This window comes from Camelus ferus, chromosome 4 (genome assembly GCF_009834535.1).
Source record: "Camelus ferus isolate YT-003-E chromosome 4, BCGSAC_Cfer_1.0, whole genome shotgun sequence".
NCBI lineage: Eukaryota > Metazoa > Chordata > Mammalia > Artiodactyla > Camelidae > Camelus > Camelus ferus.
Window position 1 is genome coordinate 44,572,463 of NC_045699.1, and position 23,441 is coordinate 44,595,903.

General features: G+C 48.8%; 2 protein-coding genes across 6 annotated transcripts in view; one reads left to right on the forward strand and one right to left on the reverse strand.

Annotated features, from left to right (window-relative positions):
• Positions 1–20,260, forward strand: GRHPR (glyoxylate and hydroxypyruvate reductase). Of its 4 annotated transcripts, XR_004319316.1 has the most exons (12): positions 1–156; positions 1,130–1,260; positions 1,656–1,728; positions 2,429–2,545; positions 3,695–3,783; positions 4,884–4,988; positions 5,701–5,836; positions 7,058–7,188; positions 8,392–8,699; positions 8,787–9,271; positions 10,097–10,221; positions 20,058–20,260. XR_004319316.1 is itself a non-coding variant. In XM_032478004.1 (9 exons), the coding sequence occupies exons 1-9, from the start codon at positions 74–76 to the stop codon at positions 8,511–8,513; spliced, it is 987 nt and encodes a 328-aa protein (XP_032333895.1). In that variant the 5' UTR covers positions 1–73; the 3' UTR covers positions 8,514–8,735. The 4 variants fall into 4 exon arrangements, 1 of the variants encoding a protein (XP_032333895.1); XR_004319317.1 differs by lacking the exon at positions 10,097–10,221; XR_004319315.1 differs by lacking the exons at positions 10,097–10,221; positions 20,058–20,260 and adding an exon at positions 12,006–12,139.
• The window catches only part of ZBTB5 (zinc finger and BTB domain containing 5), a 21,766-nt gene continuing 7,890 nt past the window's right edge, over positions 9,566–23,441 (reverse strand). The window contains exons 2-3 of one of the 2 annotated variants that reach the window (XM_032478003.1): positions 11,607–13,782; positions 9,566–10,953 (exon numbers count right to left, since the gene is read on the reverse strand). In XM_032478003.1, coding sequence (XP_032333894.1) covers positions 11,745–13,778 — 2,034 coding nt within the window. In that variant the 5' untranslated portion in view covers positions 13,779–13,782 and the 3' untranslated portion in view covers positions 9,566–10,953; positions 11,607–11,744. Of the gene's footprint in view, positions 13,783–23,441 lie in introns of both variants that reach the window. The other variant, XM_032478002.1, reaches the window with a different exon arrangement.

The window sequence follows — 23,441 nt, forward strand, 5'->3', positions numbered from 1 at the left end:
CGCGGCCCCGCCCCCTCCCGTGCTGCTTCCGGCCCGCGGGGTCCCGGCCTAGTATCCGGCGGCTGGATGGTGGATGAGGCTGGTGAGACTCATGAAGGTGTTCGTCACGCGCAGAATCCCCGCCGAGGGTAGCGTCGCGCTCGCCCAGGCCTCAGAGTAAGAGCCCGGGGCCCCTGCACCGCTCCGCGCGCCGAGTCCCCTCCCGCCGGGAGCGCGGGCTGCGGGTGATGTCGCGGGAAGCGGCTGCGGAGCCGCGGGCACGGCTCCAGGGCCTTGGGCGCCCCGCACGCGGCGTGACTCAGCGTCTCAGGGAGGGCTGGGGGCAGCCTCTCGAGTCCCAGTTATTTTTGGTGGTGTGGACGGGGCAATCCTTCGGGTCAGAGAGATCCGGGATCCTGCGCTTGGGCCTTGGCCGTACTTTCCAACCTGTGCCCGGCCGGAACGGTCTTAGATTTTGGGGAAGCTTATAGAAAGTTCTCTGGGGCCTAGCTTTCTCCAGACCCGTTGCAGTGACGCTGGGACCCGCAACTCCCCTGGTACTTGCAGTGGAGGTCTGGGAAAGAGCTGGAGCCCTCCTCAGTCATGGGCCTGGGGAGAGGGGAGACGGCCCATGACGCAAGGTCCAGGCTGTTAATTCTTTACCCTTGGAGGTAACTTGGCCGGGTCAGAGATTTGACAGTCACTGGCCTGGTCCCTTTGCACGGTTGGCCGGGTCCTCTGGTAACACTTGTTAAATTGGACCCTGCATGCCAGTCTCGCCAGGTGCATCGTATTATGTAAACTCTTAATCCTTCCACACTGTGAAGTCCGTACTATAATTCCCACTTTACAGGTGAGAAAACTGGGAGAAGTTAAGTACCTCCTCCAAAGTCACACAGCTCTGTATGTGGCAGAGCTGGGATTTGAATTCAGCTCTGTCCAGCTGCAGTCTGAGCAGGACATAATGCAGGTTTGCCCTGCCTGTGTCAGGCAGGGAGAAGGTGGAACCCAGCCTCAGAAACCAGTGCCAGAGCCTGAGGCCAGAGCAAGCAGAAGACAATGTTCCCCACTCTGAGAAGGGTCTTCTGATGGGGCCTGGGGGCATTTGTGGGGCTCCCCCACTTCTGAGTGGTCTTTCCTTTTCCTTCAGCTGTGAGGTGGAGCAGTGGGATTCCGATGAGCCCATCCCCAGCAAGGACCTGGAACGGGGCGTGGCCGGGGCCCATGGCCTGCTCTGCCTCCTCTCCGACCGCATAGACAAGAAGCTTCTGGATGCCGCAGGTATGTGTGCTCAGCAGGCCTGGGGAGGATTCCAAGGGTGTCTTGGCCCTGTTGGGCACATCAGCCTGCTGCTGGTGCCTGAGCAGGTCTTCAGTCACCTCTCTGAGCTCTGAGGGCATTCACTGTGGTCCTGGGCCAAAGGGGAACATTGTGTGCAGCTCCGTCTGGCACACACATTGCTGCTCTCTCGGCTTTGAGTCCCCAGAGGGAGGCCTCAGGAGGGCAAAGTCCATGGCCTGCAGGGGAGCCAGGGCCCTGGGCCCTCATCTAGCTCTGCACAGCCTTGTTTTATGACCTTTAGCAGGGCCCTGCCTTTTCTAGACCATTTGTAGCAATGTGGGAGGGCTTTGAATCCAATGAGGAAAGATACAAATAATGCTTTTTCTGCACAACAGGACCCAATCTCAAAGTCATTAGCACACTGTCTGCGGGTGTCGACCACTTGGCTTTGGATGAAATCAAGAAGCGGTAAATGCAGCTTGGGCTCTGGAAGGGGTCCTGGAGTGAGAGGTGACTATCAGAGAGGGAAGAGGTGGAACTGAGTATTTGTTTTTACTTCATACCCCTTGACCAGTGAAAATGTGGCTGATGATGAAACCTGCCCACGTGTGCACAGGTCAGTTAAGATAAGTGCAAGCAGTTAGAAACTCTGGGTAACATCTGTCCAGGTAGCAGCCTTTCACATTCATTCACTTTTTTGACCCCCACAACAACTCTTTCAAGTAGAAAAGGCAAGTATTATTTCCTTTTTTTAGATGAGGAAATTCAGACAGGTTAAGTAGTTCTGGCCCCAGACTTTAGACACTGATCTTCCATCTTTTTATAATTTTTTTTTGGTTGGGGGAGGTAATAGGTTTGTTTGTTTGTATGTTTGTTTATTTTAATGGAGGTACTGGGAATTGAACCCAGGACCTCATGCATGCTAGGTGCGCACTCTACTGCTGAGCTGTAAATACCTCCCCCTGATCTTGCATCTTATATCCTTCCCAAAACGGAAGATAATTGAAATGGGAAGAGGGCTGACCATTCCTGACTGCTCACTTACAGCTCTGAGCTTCCTGGCAGGCAGCACAAAGAGGGAGGAAGGCCGCATCATGGGAATGTCCCAGCAGTAGAGATCGGTGATGGTACTTGAGGCTAATGTTACCACCAGATCTTTGATTCGTAGTGGGATCCGTGTGGGCTACACCCCAGATGTCCTGACAGACACCACGGCTGAACTCGCTGTCTCCCTACTGCTCACCACTTGTCGCCGCTTGCCGGAGGCCATTGAGGAGGTGAAGAAGTGAGTTAACGCCTGGCCAGGAAGTCATCTCTGCTCAGCAGCTGGTAGCTGAGCACCCATTGCCTTCCTGGCCCAGACGTGATCCTGTCCCTGGGTGTGCCCAGTCAGTGGGGGAGACGGACTCAGCCAAGATACTAAAGTACACAGCAAAGCTGGAATGAACTGGGCATGAAGGGAAATCATGGGAGAAGAGGACAGGGGTGGCGAGGAGGTGGGGGAGGAGAGTGGATCAGGGAAGGCTTCGAGGAAGAAGTAGCCGGTGGCATCCTCCCTAGCGCTTAGGGGGATGATCCACTATCCCTCACTCACCATGTGGAAACCCAAAGGCTCTGAAAACTGAAGGTGGTTTCATTTTGCTGGAGATAGACTGATGTGCTTGATGCAGGTGCCACCCAGATGCTGCTGAGGGTGTTACATAGAACATAGCATATGCACCTTACCACCTTACTAAATCTGAAAACTTTGAAAATCTGGTCTGAGGGTTTCAGAGCAGAGATTTGGGTCTGTATATCCAGAGTCAAGGAAGGCATTCTAGGTGCAGGGACTGGCTTGAGCAAAGGCAAGATGGCGTATAAATGCAGGCCCTCAGAGAACGTGGGCCTGGAGCAGGGGTTTGGAGGTGGGGAATGTAGCAGGGAGGCTGCATGGGGCTGGTTGTGCCTCTTACCCTCCTGTCTAGGGAGTTGGCACCTTCATTGGAGGTGACTCAAGACAAGCTCCATTCCCCTGTCCACCAAGAGCAACAGGGCTGGGCCTGTGGCTTCCCTGGAGCCCTGAGAATACTAGTTTTGGAATCCCACACCCTGGGTTTGCGACCTGCTACTCCCAACTCTGCCCTGGCTGTGTGAGCTCAGACAGGTCACTGTCTGTTTCCCCATCTGCAAAGTGGGAGGGGAACCTCTAAGGCCCCTCCCAGCCCTTGGGTTCTGTGTCCCTAATGGCTTTGAAGGAAGAGTCATTCCTGCTGCTTTTCTGCAGCGCTGTGTGGCAATAGGGATAACTGACACTCCTCTTAATCCTTGACTGAAGGGCGGGGCCTGTCCCTTGGACTCCAGCTCCTCTGTGTCTGTTGGGTACGGGGTCTGTGCAGGGGTCCCTCAGCTCTGCCTGAGGCCTGGGCCTCTTACCCGCCCCTCTCCCTCCCCGCAGTGGCGGCTGGACCACCTGGAAGCCCCTGTGGATGTGTGGCTGTGGCCTCACGCAAAGCACCGTCGGCATCATCGGGCTGGGGCGCATAGGTGAGGCTCTTCAGTGCCCAGGCTCTCATGGCTTGGTTTGAGTCTCCAGCACCTTGTGTCTGGATGCTGACAGTCCTTTTTCGGAAAAGGGTACAGTAGGGGTATCTCTAGTGAGAAGACATGGCTTCATAAAACACAGGCCAAAAAATAAAATATAATGAAATAAAACAAGGAGTTCCTTAAGAACTCACTAGGTGGTAGAAGCAAGTTGTAAGAGCCAGTGTTCTTCATGATCACAGCTCCATGGTGGCTGCTGGGTGGGGATCTTTAGGAGAGGTTTACTGTGGGAGAGCCTGTGCCCCCTAGGCCTTGACTCATAAAGCCTTAATTCAGGAACCAGAGGGTCCAGTGGGCCGAGCTTGCCTGTGATCCTGAGATAGGGCAGAGCTAGTTTTCTTCCAGTGGCTCCTGTTTGGAGAAGTCTGACATAAAGGCTTGAACTCCACCAGGCAGCTGCTGGTTGTCAGTCCTCGGGCATCTTGCCTGGTGCAGAGGTGGGGGTGAGAGGGGAAAGTACGGATAATTTGGCTTGCTAGCAGCCCTGCCCCTCACATTAGAGAGGTGCTTGGAGGAACCCACCAGCTTTGGGGCATGTGGTCTGAAAATCCAGCTGTCCAAGCCTGTCTCAGCAGCAGCACATGTGGAAAGGTCTTAGAGTCAGGGCGAGGTGGCAGGTTGGCAGTGTCACCAGTCGAGGGCATTAACAGAAGCAGAGGGTCCAGAAGGAGGAATTGGACCGTGTAGTCAGACCTCTCCTGGCATGTGAGGTCCAGTGCTCAGGGAAGGTTAGCAAACAGCCTTTAAGATGGCCAGAACCATGTAAGCAAGGACAGCATAAGCCAGTCATAGCCACAGAGAAGCGGTGGCATTGCCTCCAGATCCCTGAAGGGCTGTCACATGGGCGCCTAAGGGCAGTCTGGGCTGGCGGGGCTGAGTGCACTGCAGCAGGACCACTTAATGTCAGCACTGTGCGGATGGAAGGACCTTGCCGCCACCTCCCTCACCTCTTCCCAGGGCTCCCCTTCCCTGAAGCTGCTGGGAGCTGCCCCTGTGTTCTGAGGGGTTGGGAACAAACACTGACTCTGACTCCTTGCCTCCAGGCAAGGCTGTTGCTCGGCGTCTGAAACCATTCGGCGTCCAGAGATTTCTATATGCAGGGCGCCAGCCCAGGCCTCAGGAAGCAGAGGAATTCCAGGCAGAGTTTGGTAAGTAAAACCTCTAGCTTTGCAGGAGCTGCACCGGTGCTCAGCTGGAGGGCTCCGTGTTGTCTGTAAGAGCGGTGCTTTCAGGCAGAATGTGGCAGCTCCTTATGGCCCGCGGGGTTCCCTGACCTTCCTGCCCCTGCACACAGAGGCACATGCAGGGAGCGCGGGGACTCATCCAGGTCTCCTGTCTTTCAGAGTCCCTTATCACCAGTGCCTATGTGTGGGTAGAGCAGCAGGGATGGTGACACATGTAAGGAAACTTTCACAGGTTCCTCAGGGAACTAGTGAGTGCCACCGCCAGCCTTGTGTCCGGGTGGATCCAGCCGCCTGGCAGGTGCACAGCTTGGGGAGCAGAGGGCAGGCTGGATTTCAGTCACTCCTCACCCCCTCGGCATGTTGGGCCTTGGAGGTGGTGAAAGCCAGAGTGGCCTAGATCCTGTTGTGTGACCTTGAACAAGCTCCTGCCCCTCTCTGGTCTCAGTTTCCCCACCTTTAGACCAGGGGGCTGGCTGAATGATGTAATAATACACCAGGGTCCCACAAGTGGCTGTCTACTTTGTACCGTTACCAGAGTTGTCCAGGTAGAGACGAGGCCTTAGGAAGCATCTCGGGAGTTTCTGTTATGAGAGGAGGGAGGAACGGTCAGGTTTCCCACCTCTTGCTTCCCCTAACCTGAAACTCAGTATCTGATGGAGACCTGTCCCCACCCCAGTGTCCACCCTCCAGCTGGCTGCCGAATCTGATTTCATTATCGTGACCTGCTCCTTAACACCTGCAACCAAGGGGCTCTGCAACAAGGACTTCTTCCAGCGGATGAAGAAAACGGCCGTGTTTGTCAATGTCAGCAGGTATCCTGGGGCCACCTGGCACCCCTGGGTCACTGGGTGAGACTGGAGAGGGGCTCTCCCTGCTGTTGTGATCTGAGGTTTTTTCTCCCTGTGGGTTGTTGGTGAGACTCAGGCTGAGCTTACTGCTCTCCATAAACCAATGAACCAGCCAACTCAGAAATACAGTAAAAATCCCAGAGCACGTCCCATGTGCTTAGAGCAGGGCCCGGCCAGGCTGGTTCCCAGCCGGACCCCTGGTCTTGCTTAGGGAGTGAAGACAAGATGGCAGCGAGTTACCAGGTAACCTTGGGGAGGCCCATGTTCCTCTAACCACGAAGGGTACAGCCCTTTGGAGGCCGACCTTCATGGCGCTGAGCCTGGGTCTGTCTGTGAGGCAGTGACAGCTTGAACCCTCTTGTTCCTGGGAAGATAGACCCAAAACCCTGGTTGTCTTGGTTCCTCAAAATGTTCCTAGAGTTCCTTTAGGCTATGGAGGGGACCTTCCTTCTCTGCCGCTCCAACCGCTTCCTAGCTGGTGCCCTTGGAACCTGCTTTAATCAGTTTGGGGGCAAAGATGCGCAATGGGAAGGGATGAGGTCACCCCAAGGGCTTGTCCACCCCAGGGGTGCCTATAATTACTAACGTTTAGCTGCAAAGGCAGTGAGTGCCCTTAGCGCAGAGGGAGATGTACAAGAACAGTGTTGGCTCACACTGAGGCCAACAGTGTTGTTGCTTCCATCACATACCCCCTACTGCAGGGCCCTGCATTACTGATTATTGCACAGGCATTGTTTAGTGCACAATATGAAGTCTCAAGCAAATCAGTTCTCTACTCCAGTGGTTCAGTCACGGGAAGAATGGCGGCTCGCTCAGAGGGACATAGTGGGGTGTATCTTTGGGTCTCTGCCCTAGTTAGACAGGTGCCTGCGGGCCTGCTGCGGTGCTTGTCAGTGGGTGGTCTAGGGCCCAACACAAATGCAGCTGTGGGCCCTGTTCGTGCAGTAGTGTGTAAGGAGGCACTCCTGGGAGTTAGGCGGTAGTCTCCCTATCTTACAGAGGAGCACTTGCCCAAGGTTGCACAGCTTGAACGTGACAGGGCTGGGGTTCTTTGATCTGCACAAACTATAAATAAGTATACCGTGAGACTGCTTTGAAAGTCAGTGCCAAGTGCCAGGGCAATGGACAGTTCATTCTGTGGGTGGTTCTGCCCTAAAGGCAGCCTGGGTCACGCTGTCTTCCCAGGGGAGAAGTGGTGAACCAGGACGACCTGTACCAGGCCCTGGCCAGCGGTCAGGTTGCAGCTGCTGGACTGGATGTGACGACCCCAGAACCACTGCCTACAAACCACCCTCTCCTGACCCTGAAGAACTGTGGTAAGAACGGCACTTTGCCAGCAACACTTCCTGCAGTGGCTGGTGAAGGCGGATCGCAGTTCTCCTGACACTCTGGTTAAGCGTTGTGCCCCTCAGAGACCCAAGCCACAGCCCGCAGACCAAAGGGGCCCTCCTCAGCCTTCAAAGTTTTAACAATCCATCCTCTTGCCCCTAAGCCCATGGCGGGTGGGGTAGATGCTTCTGGTGTCTTTACCTCTGTGATGTTACTGCAGCGGTTCTCAAACTTTTATGTTCACTGGTCACCTGCAGGGACTGATCAAACACGGGGTGCCAGGCCCCCATGGGCTTCTGCCTCGGCTCTAGGGTGGGGCCTGAGAATGAGCTCCCGATGGGCCCAGGCTGCCTGCTTAGCATTCCTCTTTAACCTCCTCGGTTACCATTAACGACTTTGTGCCTACTTAACAATTCTTTCTGTTACCTTCTCTGTTCTGGTAGCTGGTGTGGTTTCTGTCTCCAGACTGATCTGTAATTCAGTGGTTCAGTGTAATTCAGCCTTAGGTTGTGTGGGCCCGGCCCCTGCCTTTACATTCTGGAATGGAAACCCACAGAGTGGGTCCTCAGCTGCCTTCCCCACAGTGAATGCTTCCATTATTGCAGCCCTGGAAACTCTGGCATCCCTACCCCCATGCCAGTCTGAAAGGAACATCGGCTGTGATGGCCTGGCCGCTGCCCGCAGCTGGGAAGGCCATCCCATCCCCCCAGGCCTGGGAGTCCAGCTCTGCGCCCTGGGTACGGCTTTAGGAAGGTGCTCTTTGGGGACAAGAGTGACCTGATTTGCTCTGCATTGGGGCCAGAAGGAGCTGTGCTGTCTAGCCTTTCCTCTTGTTATTCTGTAGATTAGAAGCCCTGGCGTGTTACTTTCCAGGGCACACGGTGTGGGTGAGCAGTTAAACTGATACCTAGTTTATCTGAAGGACTGAGTCTACATCAGCTCCAACACCCCTCTAGCCCCAATATTCTTGAGTTCAGGATACATACTTCTTGTCACCCTTGTGTCTGGGTGTCTCTCTGACCCTCAGCCCCAGGGGAGTGGAGTGGTTAGTGACAGGAGGGAGGGCAAACCAAGGACTAGTGAGGCAGGTCCTTTTTATTCTTCTCATTGGCAAACCCTCACCATGAAAACAGGGCCTGCGTTAACGCTCTTGAACCACCCTTCTCTCCCTCCCTCCCTCTCCCTTCCAGTGATCCTGCCCCACATTGGCAGTGCCACCCACAGAACCCGAAACACCATGTCCTTGTTGGCAGCTAACAACCTGCTGGCTGGCCTGAGAGGGGAGCCGATGCCCAGTGAACTCAAGCTGTAGCCACACGGGAGACACCAAGGGCCAGGAGGCCAATGGCCCGGGACTGTGTCAGACGCAGCCAGGCTTGATTTGGACCTACAAGATGGGAGCCAAAGAAAAGTCTGATCTGTACAGATTCCACGGAGGGGAGACTGGTGCTGATAGACGTGCTTGCCACTTTTGTGGTTGGAAACATCTGAGCCCAAAGTGTGTAATTCTATTAAAGAATTCTCTGAGACCGTCTGGGCGTGTGACTGTGAGACGCTAACAACCAGCATCCGCTTCCCTTTCCAGATCAGGGCCTCTGGTGACCTGCGGGTTCTGCTTCCCACCCCTGTCCTCACCCCCAGCGTTTTAATTATTAGAACCTGTCCGAACCACCTGACCCTTGTCCTCTGCTAAAATGCCTTCAAGTGTCCCTCACTGAAGATGGAACAACCGTAGCCCAGAGCAGTTGGATCTGCTTCCTAAACTGTTGGGCAAATTAAATACACATGGCGAAGTGAACTAGGTAAGGTCACGGTACTCATATTTTGGTCAAGCATAATCAAGGTAGGTGCATCTCTCTTAATTTTTGTTTTAAAATTAGTTTCAGAACCTTTACACTTGGCTCCCCATGTCCCTCCCCTCCTCCACCCCCACCCCCCAGGTGGACACCCTTTTCTAATCACCTCACTTCTCCCAAGGCCAGGCCACCAGCTCTGCCGAAGGACTCAGGGTCCAGCTCTTCCCCATGGCCAGACCGAACTGGAGAGTGGAGTTTTCAACCTGGGAGGCAGGTAAGGGAGCACCAGAAAACACACGAATTCAACAGGCCCTCGGGGAGTAAAACCGGGTGGACTGGGAGCACCACCTCACACTCGTCTGCAGCTCAGAGACAGACAGCGCAGGGACAGCAGAAGGGATGAACGGAGGGGAACGACCGATAATTGTTACTGACAGCATGACAGTATTTTCTAGGAAGCTTGGTTTAAAAAATAACTAGTCGAAGCAGGGTTAGCAGAGAAAGCAATACCACTTCACTTTTTTGTTTCAACTTTAATAACCTAAGGCAAAGAAAAGAACACAATTAGTTAGAGGCATGAATATGACAAATTTTTTATTTCAAAGTCTCAAACTTTGACCAGCATAGCACCACTGATAATGGGTGCCCTGACAGAACTTTATGATTTGGTCACCAGAAACAATTATGCCAAGCTATAATTAAGGCTAACCAATCAAAATCCAGGTACCCAATACTAGTTATAATTCAGATAGAAACTACCGGTCATAGGAACCCTGGGACTGGGTTTTCCAGGGAACCTCTGAATTATTTTGTAAGTGCTACAGTGTGTACAAGGACACTGGCCCACAAGCTTGCTTCTCACACACAGAAACTGATTGATTGACTAAGAGGTAGATGAGCAATTCCAGATTCCACCTAGCAGTGGAGAGGCAGGGTTCCAGCTGCTGTAGCAGAGATGGGCCCCGAAGCAAAGGCCACTTACGCCGGAGCTCCGGTGAGGGGACAGCTTCCTGGTGGAAGGGAAGGAGGGCTGCCGTTGCCCCTCCTGGTGCCACCGGTTCCTCTTCTCAGGCCAGGCAGGGCCTCTCTCGTTTTCCAGGCTGACCCACCTGCCTCCCAGCTTAATCTCACCAGACACTGGTCCCCACGGAGGGGTGGATGGAGAGCCTCCTCACATCAAGTCAGAACTCAACTGCTAACAATCACCCGCACACAACTTCACAGGTGATTCCCCAGCCTCCAACCTTCTCTGTCCCACATCTGTTGAAAGGAGAGGAATCAGAGGTTTCCCTTCTGGCTTTCCTCCCCAGGAATCGGTTCATAGGAGATGCTGAACCCGACAATGAACATCATGAGTTTATTCACAGACAGATGTGTAACTGCACACACTAGATTAAGAGAAAACACATGCTGATTAGCTTTCTAAGCACAAGAACTGAAGGACAGTTGTTTGGTGTCTCTAAAAAAGCTATACAAAAAAAGATGAACTCATGTTCTTGCGTGAATTAAACTGACTTCGTGAGCTCTGCAGAGACACGTTAACCTGTGCTGTTCCCCTGGAATCAGGGCAGCCAGGGCTCAGCCTGATGGGTGCTGCCAAAAGCCCTGATGGCACAGGGTCAGAAGACCATAGGATGGGGCCCCAAGAGGCCCAGGGCAGTGGCCCTGATGTCTCCTCAGATTGTCCCAATGCTAGGAGGAGGACTGACTTCATTTTTAGTTAGTTTTGAACTGAAGACAGTGATCCAGGCCCGGGAAGGATGCCATATGCGGAATGAGAGCATGAAGAAGCAAAGCAGAGCAGGGGCTTGTCACCGGGTGAGACGTATCCGGATGGACCGGCCCTGAAGTCGGGATGGAGCAAGGGGTAAACGTGCCATGAAAGATCCCACAAAACAGGACTCACTTCATCAGAACAGACAGACACCAGCTTCTTCCTGACTTCCAAACATGGAACTGTCACGCAAATACAAGTTGGTTAAAACACTGCTAAACAGCACATACGGAAACAATACCTTACTCGTCACTCCCTATAAGTACATACTCCTTTTACCAACCTTGTTTTTAAAACCAGGAAAAATTGTTAAAACATCTATGCAACAGTGATGTTTTCAAAATTATATACACCTAGTAGTCCAGAGAATGCTCATTCTGAACCCAGTGTCAGCACCATCAAAGTGCAGTGTCTGTGACTGCAAATTAGGCAAAAATTTAAAAATACAGTACTTTCTGAGGCCTAGGGACTAGCTCGTGATACATTTTAAAGCATCTGTGGCAGACAGGCGTGTCCTCAAGCGCCTTCCTTTAAGACAGGCACAGAGTTGCCACTGGTTACACATAAGTGCATTTTGCATCACTGAACAGGTATATAATATTCCCATCAGAAGGTATATAGGAAGTTTAAAAGCTTCAGTTTTACAAAAATTGCTAAAAAATTTTTTTGTACTTCAGTTTTAATTTTTAAATGTGCCACTTTTAACATCAATTACAAACTACTTTCTGACTGCATTACTCAGCCCTAAGGAAGAACTTAAGCTTTAGGGATTGTATCCCTTCTCTGAAAGCGCACATTTCACTCGGAAACGCCCCCGCACAAGCACAACACCTACTAATTCTCCATTCTTCGTCATCGGAATTTGCAAGAGCCATTCCCGGTGTGAAGCCTCAAACCCAATGGTGTTGACCACGAACCAAAAGAGACTAGTTTCGGTCCCACAGCTGGCATCGGCGTTCTCGCGGGGGTCGGGTCAGAGCAGAGTGCTGGGAAGGTTGCTGCTCTGCCAGCGCAGGCAGGTGGTCTTCGAGTGTTTGTACAGGTGGCTGGACTGACTGAACCTCTTGCCACACTTCAGGCAGGCGTAGGGCTTTTCACCTGTGTGAACACGGATGTGCTTCTTGCAGTCTGTCAAGGTCAGGAAAGTCTTGCAGCAGATTTTACAGGCGTACTTGCGAGCTCCCTCTACAACCAAGACGTTGTGCTCTGATAAGGCCTTCTTGCACTTTGACAGGACGTCTGCAGATGCCCTCGTCAGCTGCGGGGGGCCGGGCTGCGAAGGATGGCCACTTTCAAAGGAGGACGTGGCCGTGTTCATCATTAGCTGGGAGCTGGCAGAGTTCTCTGGGATCTGGGAGCTCCTGACAGAGGTGACCACTGGCATTTTGGGAGCTATGCGGCGATAGTATGGAAAGTTACTGGCTCCTCCCCTTGGGGAGCCCATCATTACCCTGGAGAAGGAGGAATGCAGCCCCAAACCAGACCTGGAAAAATCCATCCCAAACTGTTCTCCTCCTTGGTAACCCGAGGTCTGCACACACGGCAGGCCCATCACTTCCTGCATGGGCCTGACAAAGTGCGAGTCCGCGGGCTCGCTGAACGGGTTCTCCACGTGAGAGCCAGGGGCCGAGGGGGGCCCGCCCGCAGGCCCAGCCTCTGGACTCAACAAATAAGGGGCCTCCCCCTCCAGCCTGCAGTCACTAGTGGTGTTTGGGATATTATCATCATTACTCTGATTTGCACTAAAGTTACTTCCTCTGCTCTTGTTAAGAAAATTTGAAATGCTAAAAGTAGATTTATGTTCTAGGTTGTTTGTAACTTCCAAAATATGGATGTCCCCTACCCGGTCAGTGCTAGACTGGGGATCTGAGAAACTCCGGTCGCTGCTCTCGGGGCTGAGGTCTATCTTCTCGGCACTGACCACCACTCCCTCCACTTCCACTGACTCGCTGCCTTCCGCTTGGGAGGTCACGTCGCTCACTTCATCCTGAGGCTCAGGAGAGCTCAGGGGCTCGGATTTAACCACCACTCTCATGTGCTCCTTCTCACCAAGGCCAACCTCAGGGTTTTCACACTGAAAACTACTTTTCTCAGCTGCGGCTTCCTGCTCAAAAGTAGTCTCAACCTGGGTGGCGCGGGAGGCCATGGACAGCTGGGCCATGTTGCCAGCGCTGTTGTCGGACTGGCTGGGCACCTGGGCATCTTCTTGAGCACCGAAGGACTGGTCGAACATGATGGCGCCATCTTCCTGGTTGTTGGTCATCCCGTCAGCCTTAGGGTTATCCACAATTTTCAGAGAATCTGGTGAAAAGAACTCCTCCCGAGAATGAACCCCTGGCGGCCCATTCTCTGGCGCCACGTCGGAGATGGCCGACTCATCCAGGGCGGGCCGGAGGCGCTGTCTGGCCCGCTCCTCTGCAGACTGCTTGCGCTTATGCAGGCGTCTCATGGGGAAGGGTGTCCGCGGGTCCAGGTTACTGCGCATCGAGGAGCTGATGGGGGCTGGCTGCTCCTCGCCACCCTGGCTGGAGCTGAGGGCCGAGCTGACGATGCTCAGTCCCAGCTGCTGCAGCATAAAGGAGCGCTGCATGCGGGCGCTCTGCTCCTGAATGCGCTCGCTAGGGGGAGACATGGGCAGCGTCCTTGTCGTTAAGTAATGTTTACATGCCTTAACAACAGAGTTCAGGTGCAGGTGAGAGGCTGCCAATAAGACATCCATAACGTTGCTCTCCCCCAGCATGAGGGTGGAGGTATACATCATGTCAATCAGTGCGGCAAAGGCCTCCGCTGTCACTACCTCGCTGTCCAGCTGGATCATGTTCATGGTCTGATCTCCCTCTGCCACTGAGAACAGGGCTCGGAAGTGCGTGCTGCACGCTGCCAGGACGGAGCGGTGGGCTTTGAAATGTCTGTTCCCCACTACAATGACACAGTCACAGAGCTGGCTGTGAAGCCTCTGGTAGTTCAGCTGCTGGAAGATCTGTTCAAAGTGGCCAGGAAAATCCATGATCCTAGGAGCAAAACAAAGTGTCAAGACTTAGAAAAGCTTAAGTCAGAGTCAGAGCACAGAAAGTGTGATGAAAAGAAAGGCGTGAGTGGCCAGGACTGAACCTTTTAAAGCTTGTGATGTTTCTGATGGTGGGCACACAGGCTACAAACCTGTCAAATGAGAAGCAAATGCTGGTTCAGCTGACAGCCCCGGAAGCACGCACACAAGCGGATCAGCTACTGGCTGTTCCCTTAGAGACCCACTCTTATCACCCAGGGCCCGTGTTAGAAGACCAAAGTGGGGTGAAACAGTATCTACCCCAGAGAAGTCAGAGTCCTGCATTCCCTCAGGACAACAAAGAAACTCCAGGAAATTCCAGAGTCTTTTAGAAACCTAAAATAAATAAATGAAAAGGGCAAATCAATATTAGTGGGGACAATTTCCAGTTAGAGGTGGTAGCAGACTGCACACACGACATTTACCCCAGACCCTGCTCCTGCTCACTCCTGAAACCCCATTAACAAGACAGTAAAAAATTTTTGGGGGGGTTTTGTCGTTTTAAAGGTAAAAACTCACAAGGAAAAAAAAGAATGGGAAAGAAATATCCACAGCATTTTGGAAGCTGGTGAGCAGGTGAACAAATGAGTGCTGACTGACTCAGCACAGCCAGAAAGCAGAATCCTAAACTGGCAGTGAATAAAACACTGACTTATATACAACACCCCCTCAAAGGCTCAGGAACTCCTTGCCAAGGTGCCAGGGGAAGTGGAGTGAAGATGATGCCAAGACAAGAGGACTGGCTGGAAGTATAGTCAGTAAAAAAAATAATCTAATGGAAGTTCCACACCGGTGACACAGAAAAGATTAAATTTAGAGAGAAAGACCTGGGGCTGACGGTGAGCCCAGGGAGGGACTGCAAATGGGAAGAGGGACTTTAGGGGGCATGATGGGAATGTTCTAAAATTAGATTATGATGATTATACATCAAATTTTCTGAAAATATTTGAATTGTACACTTAAAACAAGGTATTTTATAGTATGTACATTATACCTCAACAAAACTCAATAATTTAAACTTCAAAAAAAATAATAGAGAAAGAGAAACAAGATGAACAAATTTCAGAACCACCTCCTCAGAGTCCATTCTGAACGGCAGGACTTCTGTGAAGCCAACGAGACTGACTGCTGGGGATAGCGCACATCTCTCTGATGACGGTAAGGAGTCACTGGGTGTTTTTCCCCTTAGGTGTGATAATGGCATTCTGATTTTCTTTTTTTTCAAAAGAGTATTTTTTAAAGAGAGAACATACTGAAATGCTTACAGATGAAATGACATGAGGTCTGACATTTGCTTCAAAAGTTTATTTTTTATACATTTGAAATTTTTCATAAATGTTAAAATTTAAAAAGGGGAAAAAAGAAGAGTCCACATGGCCTATGGGTGGATCACTTTCCAAAGTGGAGTTTGTAACCATTAATCATCTGCACATTTTCATCCTCTGGACTAGTCAGAAACAAGAATTGCTTACTCTCTCCAAAAAAACTGCTACACTTCCTAAGAACTACGTGACTGCTGACTCAAAGTCTCTGTATCCTTCACTTGTGCTCATGACAGATTCTCATTATGTGGTTGGAAAACAGGGTCAGTAGCCCCAAAGAGGCGCTCCTCTGTGCCCTCCACCCACCAACTCTGCAGAAGCTGAAAGAGCCACAGAGTTTAAAACCCTGTTCCACCCTCTCCAGAGGAGGAACCTCTGGTGTTCTGGGATGGGGTGAGGCAGAATCTAATGGTTAAACCCCAGAATACAAATGCATGCAGATGGAAGATCTAGTGTGCCTGGCACTAGAGATAAAATGATCCAGTGCCTGCCCTCAGGGGGAACAGACTAATGAACATTCAAATACAAGAAGGTATTATAATGCTGTGATAGGAAGTATAAGATGCTACAGGGGACAAGGAAGGGGCACCTGCCTCTGCCAGGGGTGGGAGAGGGAGTGTGGAAGGCCTTCTGCGGGCAGAGGTCTCTGGCTGGGTTTGGGTGGCTGAAAAGGCAAAACTGTACTCGGGACACCACGTGAGCGCCTGAGGCTGGGATGAGCTGCTACAGCAACAGCTGGAGCATGAAGTTAAAAGTCTGCACCAGAAGGTGAGCTGCTTCCCCTCACCCCGCCCACCAGCAGAAGGCTGGCAGCCAGGCTCTAGGTCTGGGGAGCCCCTCCAATGGAACACCTGGGTCCCCATCAAATTTGCCTGTAGTGAAGCCCATAGTCCTCAGGGCCCATTCACTCAGTTTCCAATCACGCACTGCTTCACTCCTAAGTCTGAGCAGTCAGGAGCACCACAAACTGGAGGGGGAAACACCTCCATCATCATAAAGACAAGGCCCTAAACAAACAGGCATCTGGAAGAAACAGAAACAGTGGGGCAAGGGGCAGGGGGGAACTAAGGGGGAAAAATACCTATAATGTAACATCCTCAGAGAAATAGGATACCATATCCACAGAACAAGAAGAGAGTATGTTTTTAACATTTTTAAAAAATGGAATATTCAGGAAATAAGGAAATTATTAAAAATTTAAAATTGCAAAATTTTTTTAAGTTACTAGAAGGGTTGGAAGATAATATGGTTGAGGAAATTTTCACACACAAGGCAAAGGAGAAATAAATGTGAATGAATAAGAAAAAAAAGATTAATTAATGAAATCCAGGATCTGATTACAGAAAAAGAAAAGAAAATGGGGAAAGTGATAAACAACATAAGAAAAATTCCAAGAACTGAAGAAGTTACTTATTCAGACTAAAAAGGCCCACCAAGTGCTCAGCAATATGAATGAACAAACCCCCACACCTGGCTCATTACAGTGACATTTTGAAACACCTGGATAAACTCCTGAAAGTGTGTTGGGGGCCGGGGGCAGGCAGACAATGAATCGGGGATAGAACTGGCATTAGACTTTTCAAAAGCAATATCGAAAAGTAAAAAGTGACATTCCTTTAAAGTTCTCCAAGAAAATTATTTCCAACTTAGATCATATCCAGCCAAACTAGTAATCAATTGTGAGGGGAGACCAAGGCATTTTCAGACAAACAAGAACCCAAATGTTTACCTCCCACATACCCTTTCTCAGGCAGCTACTAAAGGTTGTGCTTAATGAAGCTGGGAATAAACCAACAAAAGGAAGACAAAGATTATAGGACGTAGAGACTTAGCCTAGAAAACAGGCAAAGAGAATTTTAAAGATGGTGATGAAGCTCAAGATGATGGCTAGACAGCAGGGCTGGGGAGCAGCCAGGTCAGACTGAAGCAGGACTGGGGGACTCCAAGAAGGAGCTCCTCAAAGGAAAAAAATAGAATGGATAGATCACATGGAATGGCTGAGAGTTCTAAGAAGTTAACAGTTCTATAAAAATGTGAAGATAGGTCATAAAACAAGAAAAATTTTAAATTAACTCCAGGAAAAATAAATGGTTGTTTAGTTGCAGTGTACTATGTGGTTTGTTTGTAGACAATGTTTACAGAATCACAATAATGTGAACACGGAGCCAAATTTGAGATATTGGAAGGGTAGGGGAAGGCCAGTTTGCATGGGCAGGGGTGGTGTGGGGTGGAGTTGGGGGGAACTGGAGGAGAAGTGGTGTTAAGAAAGTTAAATTCTCACCTTCCCTAGTAGTCAAGAAATACTGTCTGAAATACTACCTCAAGAAACAGTCATATAAGCATGTTACTTGGAAGTACAGAAGTCAGCAGTGGAAGAAACAACTGAAACGAGTGGAAGTGGTTGCCTCTGAGGAGGGGGAAATTGGAGGGGAAAAGGATGGAAGAGAGAACCGCTATTTTTTTATCTCTAAGCAAGCCTTATGGAACTATGTGGCTCTTAAAACATAAATATATATACACATTAACTTTTATAAAATGAAATTTTAAAAAACATGGTAGATCCTTGACATTCTAAAGGCATACACTCTGAGATCTTTGCACATCTCCAAATTCATGAACACCACTGTGGCACTTCACAAGGATTCCTGCAAGCAGAGGGCAACGTGGATGCCACGCAGCACACCAGGCTCACCCACTTGCTCTCGGGGCCCCACCAAGTTATGATTCAGTGAAATGACAAATGACCACAGAATACATACCTTCAGGATCCCTGGGAAATAACTAAAAGAGCAAACTCTAAACCCATTAAAAACCAAGGGTCTACGGTGCCAACTCATAGGTCTTTGCTGTACCTGCAAAGTAACAGAGTAAAATGCCTCAAAGCAGTGCCACATTAGCCATATTCTTTTACCTCCTATTTTTATTCTGCTTTTGAAGAGTTTCCAACAACAAGATATATCACTGAAACACATACTTTCCCACTGTCACCTTGCTTTCTCAACCTTCCCCACTAGGAGTAAAGGGTCACCCATGGCAAGCACAGCACCTGTGCCCCTGACCCCGACCTGCCTCAATCAGGGACCACAGAGCTCAAGGCTTTGGGGAGATTAAACAAAATGCAACTACTGCTCACAGTAATTGGAAAAAAAACCGCATATCCTAGTAAGTGTCAAGTTCCAAGGAGGCGATTATTTTATAGCAGTCACAGGGAAGAAACATTCTGGTTCAAGAAGCAAACGAAATTAAACAGGGAGTTGTCTCAGGAAGTTGTACCGACCTCAGAGTCACTCTGAGAACTAAGAGACCAAGTCAACTGGGGCCCCCTTAGGTTAAAACAAGTGCACTAGACAGTGAGCTTGCCTCTTTCTCCTGCCGTGGAGACGGGAACCAACGTTGCAGTGCCTGCAGTGCTGACAGTAGCAGAGGTGGTGGTGGCAGTAACAATAAAACAACTAGGAATGGGAAGCAGTAGAGAGAAGGAGCAGCAGCAGCCAAGCTCAGGGCGCAATCTGGGGCAAAACCCCAGCTTTAGCCTGGTCTACTAGGGGAACTCTGGAGTATAAATAACTGAGTATGAGCGACCTCAAGGCAAGGGAACCGGTCTTTCATAGCCCTGCATTTGTCAGTCAACAGCTAAGAGCCTCTCCAGGGAGACGGAAACTGCCAGGCACTTAGGCTCTCCGGGTCCAGGCATAATGTGATGCCAGTCACTCAAGGACAATTCTCAAGAGTCACAGACACCAGCCATCAGAGGAAAAGCTTCACTCAAAGCTGCATAACTAGTGCACAGAACTAGTAAAAGCAATCAAGGGGACCTGGTCAGAGCACAGACAGTATCTGCTACATACACTTGGTGACACTGAAGAATAAAGTGATGTGTAACCACATGGATAAAACAGATGATACTGTCTGTTAGTAAAGGATATTTTTGTAAGTATACTTAATATATGTTTTATTCCCAATCTCCCACTGCTGTCCAAAAACTATGATCAAGTCAATTAGAAATCCCAATTCTTCTCTTCGATTCTAAGATGCCACTTAGCATTAAGAGACCCCACTGTAATAAAAGTTAGTAATCACTGTTTTAACAACTTTCTTGAGTAAATATACTTTCTCAGTTGAGCTTTCTGGCATAATTAAAGAAACCTTATTTATTTGGGTATTAAAATACAGCTAGCTGTAGTCATGATGGTCTGTCACTTAAGGCTTTGTACTTAAAACCAACAGAACCCAAATCAGGTTTACCTGAGTGAAAGCTATCTGAGAGCTCCTTGGACTACTGCTCCTGCAATAAATGGCCTCCAACAGCTCCCTCAGTATGGACATCATATGCTCAAGATTCGAAGTTCCAGGGAGGGCTTCTATGTGGGGAGCTTAGGGACCCACTCACCTCTCATGACTGTGCTGGAGAAGCAAAGAGGAAGGATCTTTCTATTTTGACTTCTGTAGCAAAAGGCTAGCTGCCAATTTATCAACAAAGATTACACATGAAGGGGACAGAGATAATTCACAACTAGGAAATCAGCGTTATAGGAAGGGAGAAAGAATGCTGGAGAGCTTTATAGTGATACTATGTGATACATTAGGCAACAAAGTGATCTGGTCAATATAAGGACAACCAAGAACTGGCATAGCCTAATTTATACTTCCTGTTCTTTATAAAAACTAGTCACTTGAAATAAGGTAGTGTGTATAGCAGATTGTATTTTCCAAGATGGCAGGCCACACTAAGATCTCCCAACTCACATGCTTTCTTACAATATGACACTAACACTCTCATCAAGAGGCGGGGGTCTCTGCTCACTCCCCTTGAAGCCAGGCAAGTCTATGACTATGGCAAACGTTACACTATGTGACTTGTGAGCTAAGTCATAAAAGGTGACACAGCTTTCACCTGGTCTTTTTGGCTTGCTCTTAGAACCCAGCCACCACTCTGTAAGGAAGCCCAGCTGAAATCTAGTTGACAGTCAACAGCTGCCTCCATGACTTCGAGGTGACTTCGGCCCAGGTCATGATCTGACTACAACCACATCACAGACCCCAAGAGAGAATCATCTGAGCCCAGTCAACCTTTGGAACTATTAGAGATAATAATAAAATGTTTTGTTTTGTTTTAAGCCATTAAGCTTTCAAGTGTTTTGTTACACAGTAATAACTAGAATAATTTGAAACTTGTTAACATCTCCCCACAAATCAATATTCAAATACTGTCTCCAAAGGACATTTTTTGGGGGGTCTGTCTACTAATGTCTTCAGGGGAAATCACTGTTCACCCATTCTTAGTCCATCCACATGGTACAGACCAGACCGCCCCCAAACCTCTGAGTTCCAGATGATCTTCAGCTCCTCCAGATGACCCAGGGAGGCCCGGCTACTTAGGTAACCACTCCCCTTCATTCAATCATTGTTTCAGAGATGGGTATGTGACCCAAGCCATCCAGTTAGAGTCTGCCCTGGAGGTTTTTGCTAGTACTATCAAGACAGAGATACCCTCTTCACCCAGACTGCGACCTGTGAGGGAGATGCAAGTCTAGTACTGATGGTGGCAATTTTTGCCTACCTGAGAATGAAGCTGGCATATAAGCAAGCCATCTAAAAACAGTGTTCTGATCTCATCAAGACCCTGGGATCCAGCCATGACGTAGTTAGCATGACCCTAGGACTTTCTATTCCATGAGCCAAAGAATCGCTCTTACCCTAACCTGATTTATGCTGGATAAACACAGTGTAAAGTTGAACTCAAAATCTTAAAAAACAAAAACAAAAACAAAAAAAAACAAAAAAAACTAAGTAACATGGCTATCCAACGCTTTTGGATCTAAAAGGGTATTTTTTAAAAATCAGTTAGTTTGGAATATATGAAATTTATTACTTTCTGCTGTGATGGAAGGAAAGGAATCAGGAATCACAAAACTCACAAGCATCTCTAGCAAACTCAAGAGATCCAGTCTAAAAGCTCTACAAGAGCTCATGCTGAGAAGATGAGTGTTTTGCCAAAAGCTGCCTGTCTGAAGCCTTCTTCCTTAACTGAGGAAAAAAGCTTCAGATCTCTTTAAAGGCTTTCAAAATGTGACTATGAGTCTATATGGCTGGAGGAGATACAGCAAGCAATCTACCAATTTGTAACTGTGTCTGACTCAAAGCAAGTGTACACTAGATATTTATTATCTGCAGGAACAGAGTTTTAGTAATTTCCAAACTAAATATAGTTAAGAAAATACATTTATACCACTGCTCATTACGTTTATATGAATAATCAAGAGCTGACTGTTTTCTCAATAGATTTACCTTTCTAATAATGCTTTACTTAGACTAATAAAAAAAAAGGTTCATTTGTTTCCTAGGAGAATAAGCCAGTTAGTTAATAGCACGTTTTAAACTATCTGATTTATAAACTGACAGACCCACATGTTTCTCAATGACATATTAGTTCATAAAGAAAAGTACACCCATACTCATCATCTATCACCATATCAAATGATTTGTTGCCTGACTGCCAACACAGGACCTCAAAGTTGCACTGTAAGAAGAATCTTAACATTCTAAGGAATTTTAATATTCAGCATCCCTAATCTAGATAAAACCCTAGCAGAAAAATAAACAGAGCTTTTTTGCCCACTTGTAGAGATGATATAAAGTGAAAATAAATGTAAGAGAACAAAACTAGGCAAGGTCTCAGTCAAGCAGGCTAGGATTTTTGGACAGTGTTCCAAGTGCTGGAGTCCTAGAACATTCATCCATCTTCTGATCTGACCAACTAAGTGGGACTAAGTGGGCACACAGGTACCCAAGATTAACTCCAGGTACCAGATCTGTCAGCGTGACCAACTTCATAGTCTCTCTGGTTCTGCTGTGTCAGGGCTGGCTCAGAAACTGGACAGATTAAGCCTATTAGAAAGGGAATCCATCAATGACTAAAGGTGAGCATGACTGGGAGTGTCACGCTATTAATGCCAGAAGCCCTTATGATCTCACCCTACCCTCCAACTTTCCCCACTCTCACCTTGTTTTCCAGTTCAGAATTCCTAGGGATTAGCTAACCCAGAACTTCATAATTCAGTTTGAATAAGAAAAGTTATTAATGCCCTACTTACATTCTAGTGTCAAGTAAAAATGTTCCTGCTAAAAACTGCTTGCTGAGGCCAGGGACTATGTTTTCTCTCTCTCTCCCCAGGTGCCTGATATACAATTTAATAAATTATTTGTTGAATGAACTTTGTATGTAGATGAAATATGACACCATATTACCCAACACTAATTTTTCTGAGAGTCCCAACTGTCTCTGAAATCAGCCAAAAGCCAGAAAGAAAATCTTAGAACACCCACAGTAAAGATCAAAGTCTAGGTATGCAAGATTTCCTCATAGGAAAGTCCCTCGAGCCTCACACAATCTTTTGTTTTAAACGAACAAAATCTAAGTTTTTTTAGTTTCCTAAATGGCTGAAGATGAGCAACAGCAATTCTAGAATGAGGGCAAGAGGAGGCTGCATGTTGACAGCTGCAAAAAGAGACAGCTGACCCACCAAGGGAGAAAAGGGGCCCAGCAGCACGTACTGGGGGGCGATCAGCCCTTGAGATCTCAGATGCCCAGGAAGGTGTTCGTGTATCTGGTATACAAATTCATCCATCCAACGTTTTGAAGCACTTACTTTGTTCAAGATTAAGTGCTGTGGAAAAGAGATTTCTATTGCACAGTCAGTTCTAACCGTCACAGGGGCTTAGTGGAAACAGGTCATCCACAGATAACCGTATTACCAAGTAGAAAGCGTTAAGTGCCACATAGGAGATGACAGTACCCAGTGGCTCAGAGAAGGCAAAGGGTATTTCGAGCTTCATGGTGGCACTGACAACAGAGCTACATACCGGTTTGGATTTGGATAAACTGAGATGTACGGTACATTCTAGACAGAGGTAAAGGCAGGGAAGGTTTGAGGTGGGGAAAGCAATGTATCCATTCCGGCTGGAAGTAGGAGGTACTGGACAGTGAATGCTCATAACTGATGTTAATGATTACCGCAAGTCAGCAGAAGTTACCCATGAGGCACATAATTCTGAACTAAAGACTACCATCACTTTTCACATAACTTTTGTAAAATATATTTTAATTGTATTTTTTAAAGTACCAGTCACAATATGGTCTCGGGTTGCAGCAACAGAAACTGATTCTAACTAACTTAAGGATAAAAATAAGTTGCTGAAAGGTCACTGGTTTGCTCCCAGAACTGATGGGAAGATTGGGCACCTAAGCTTGAACTGGGCAACAGGAATAATCCGGCCAGAAAGCTGTCTCTGTCCGTGCTGG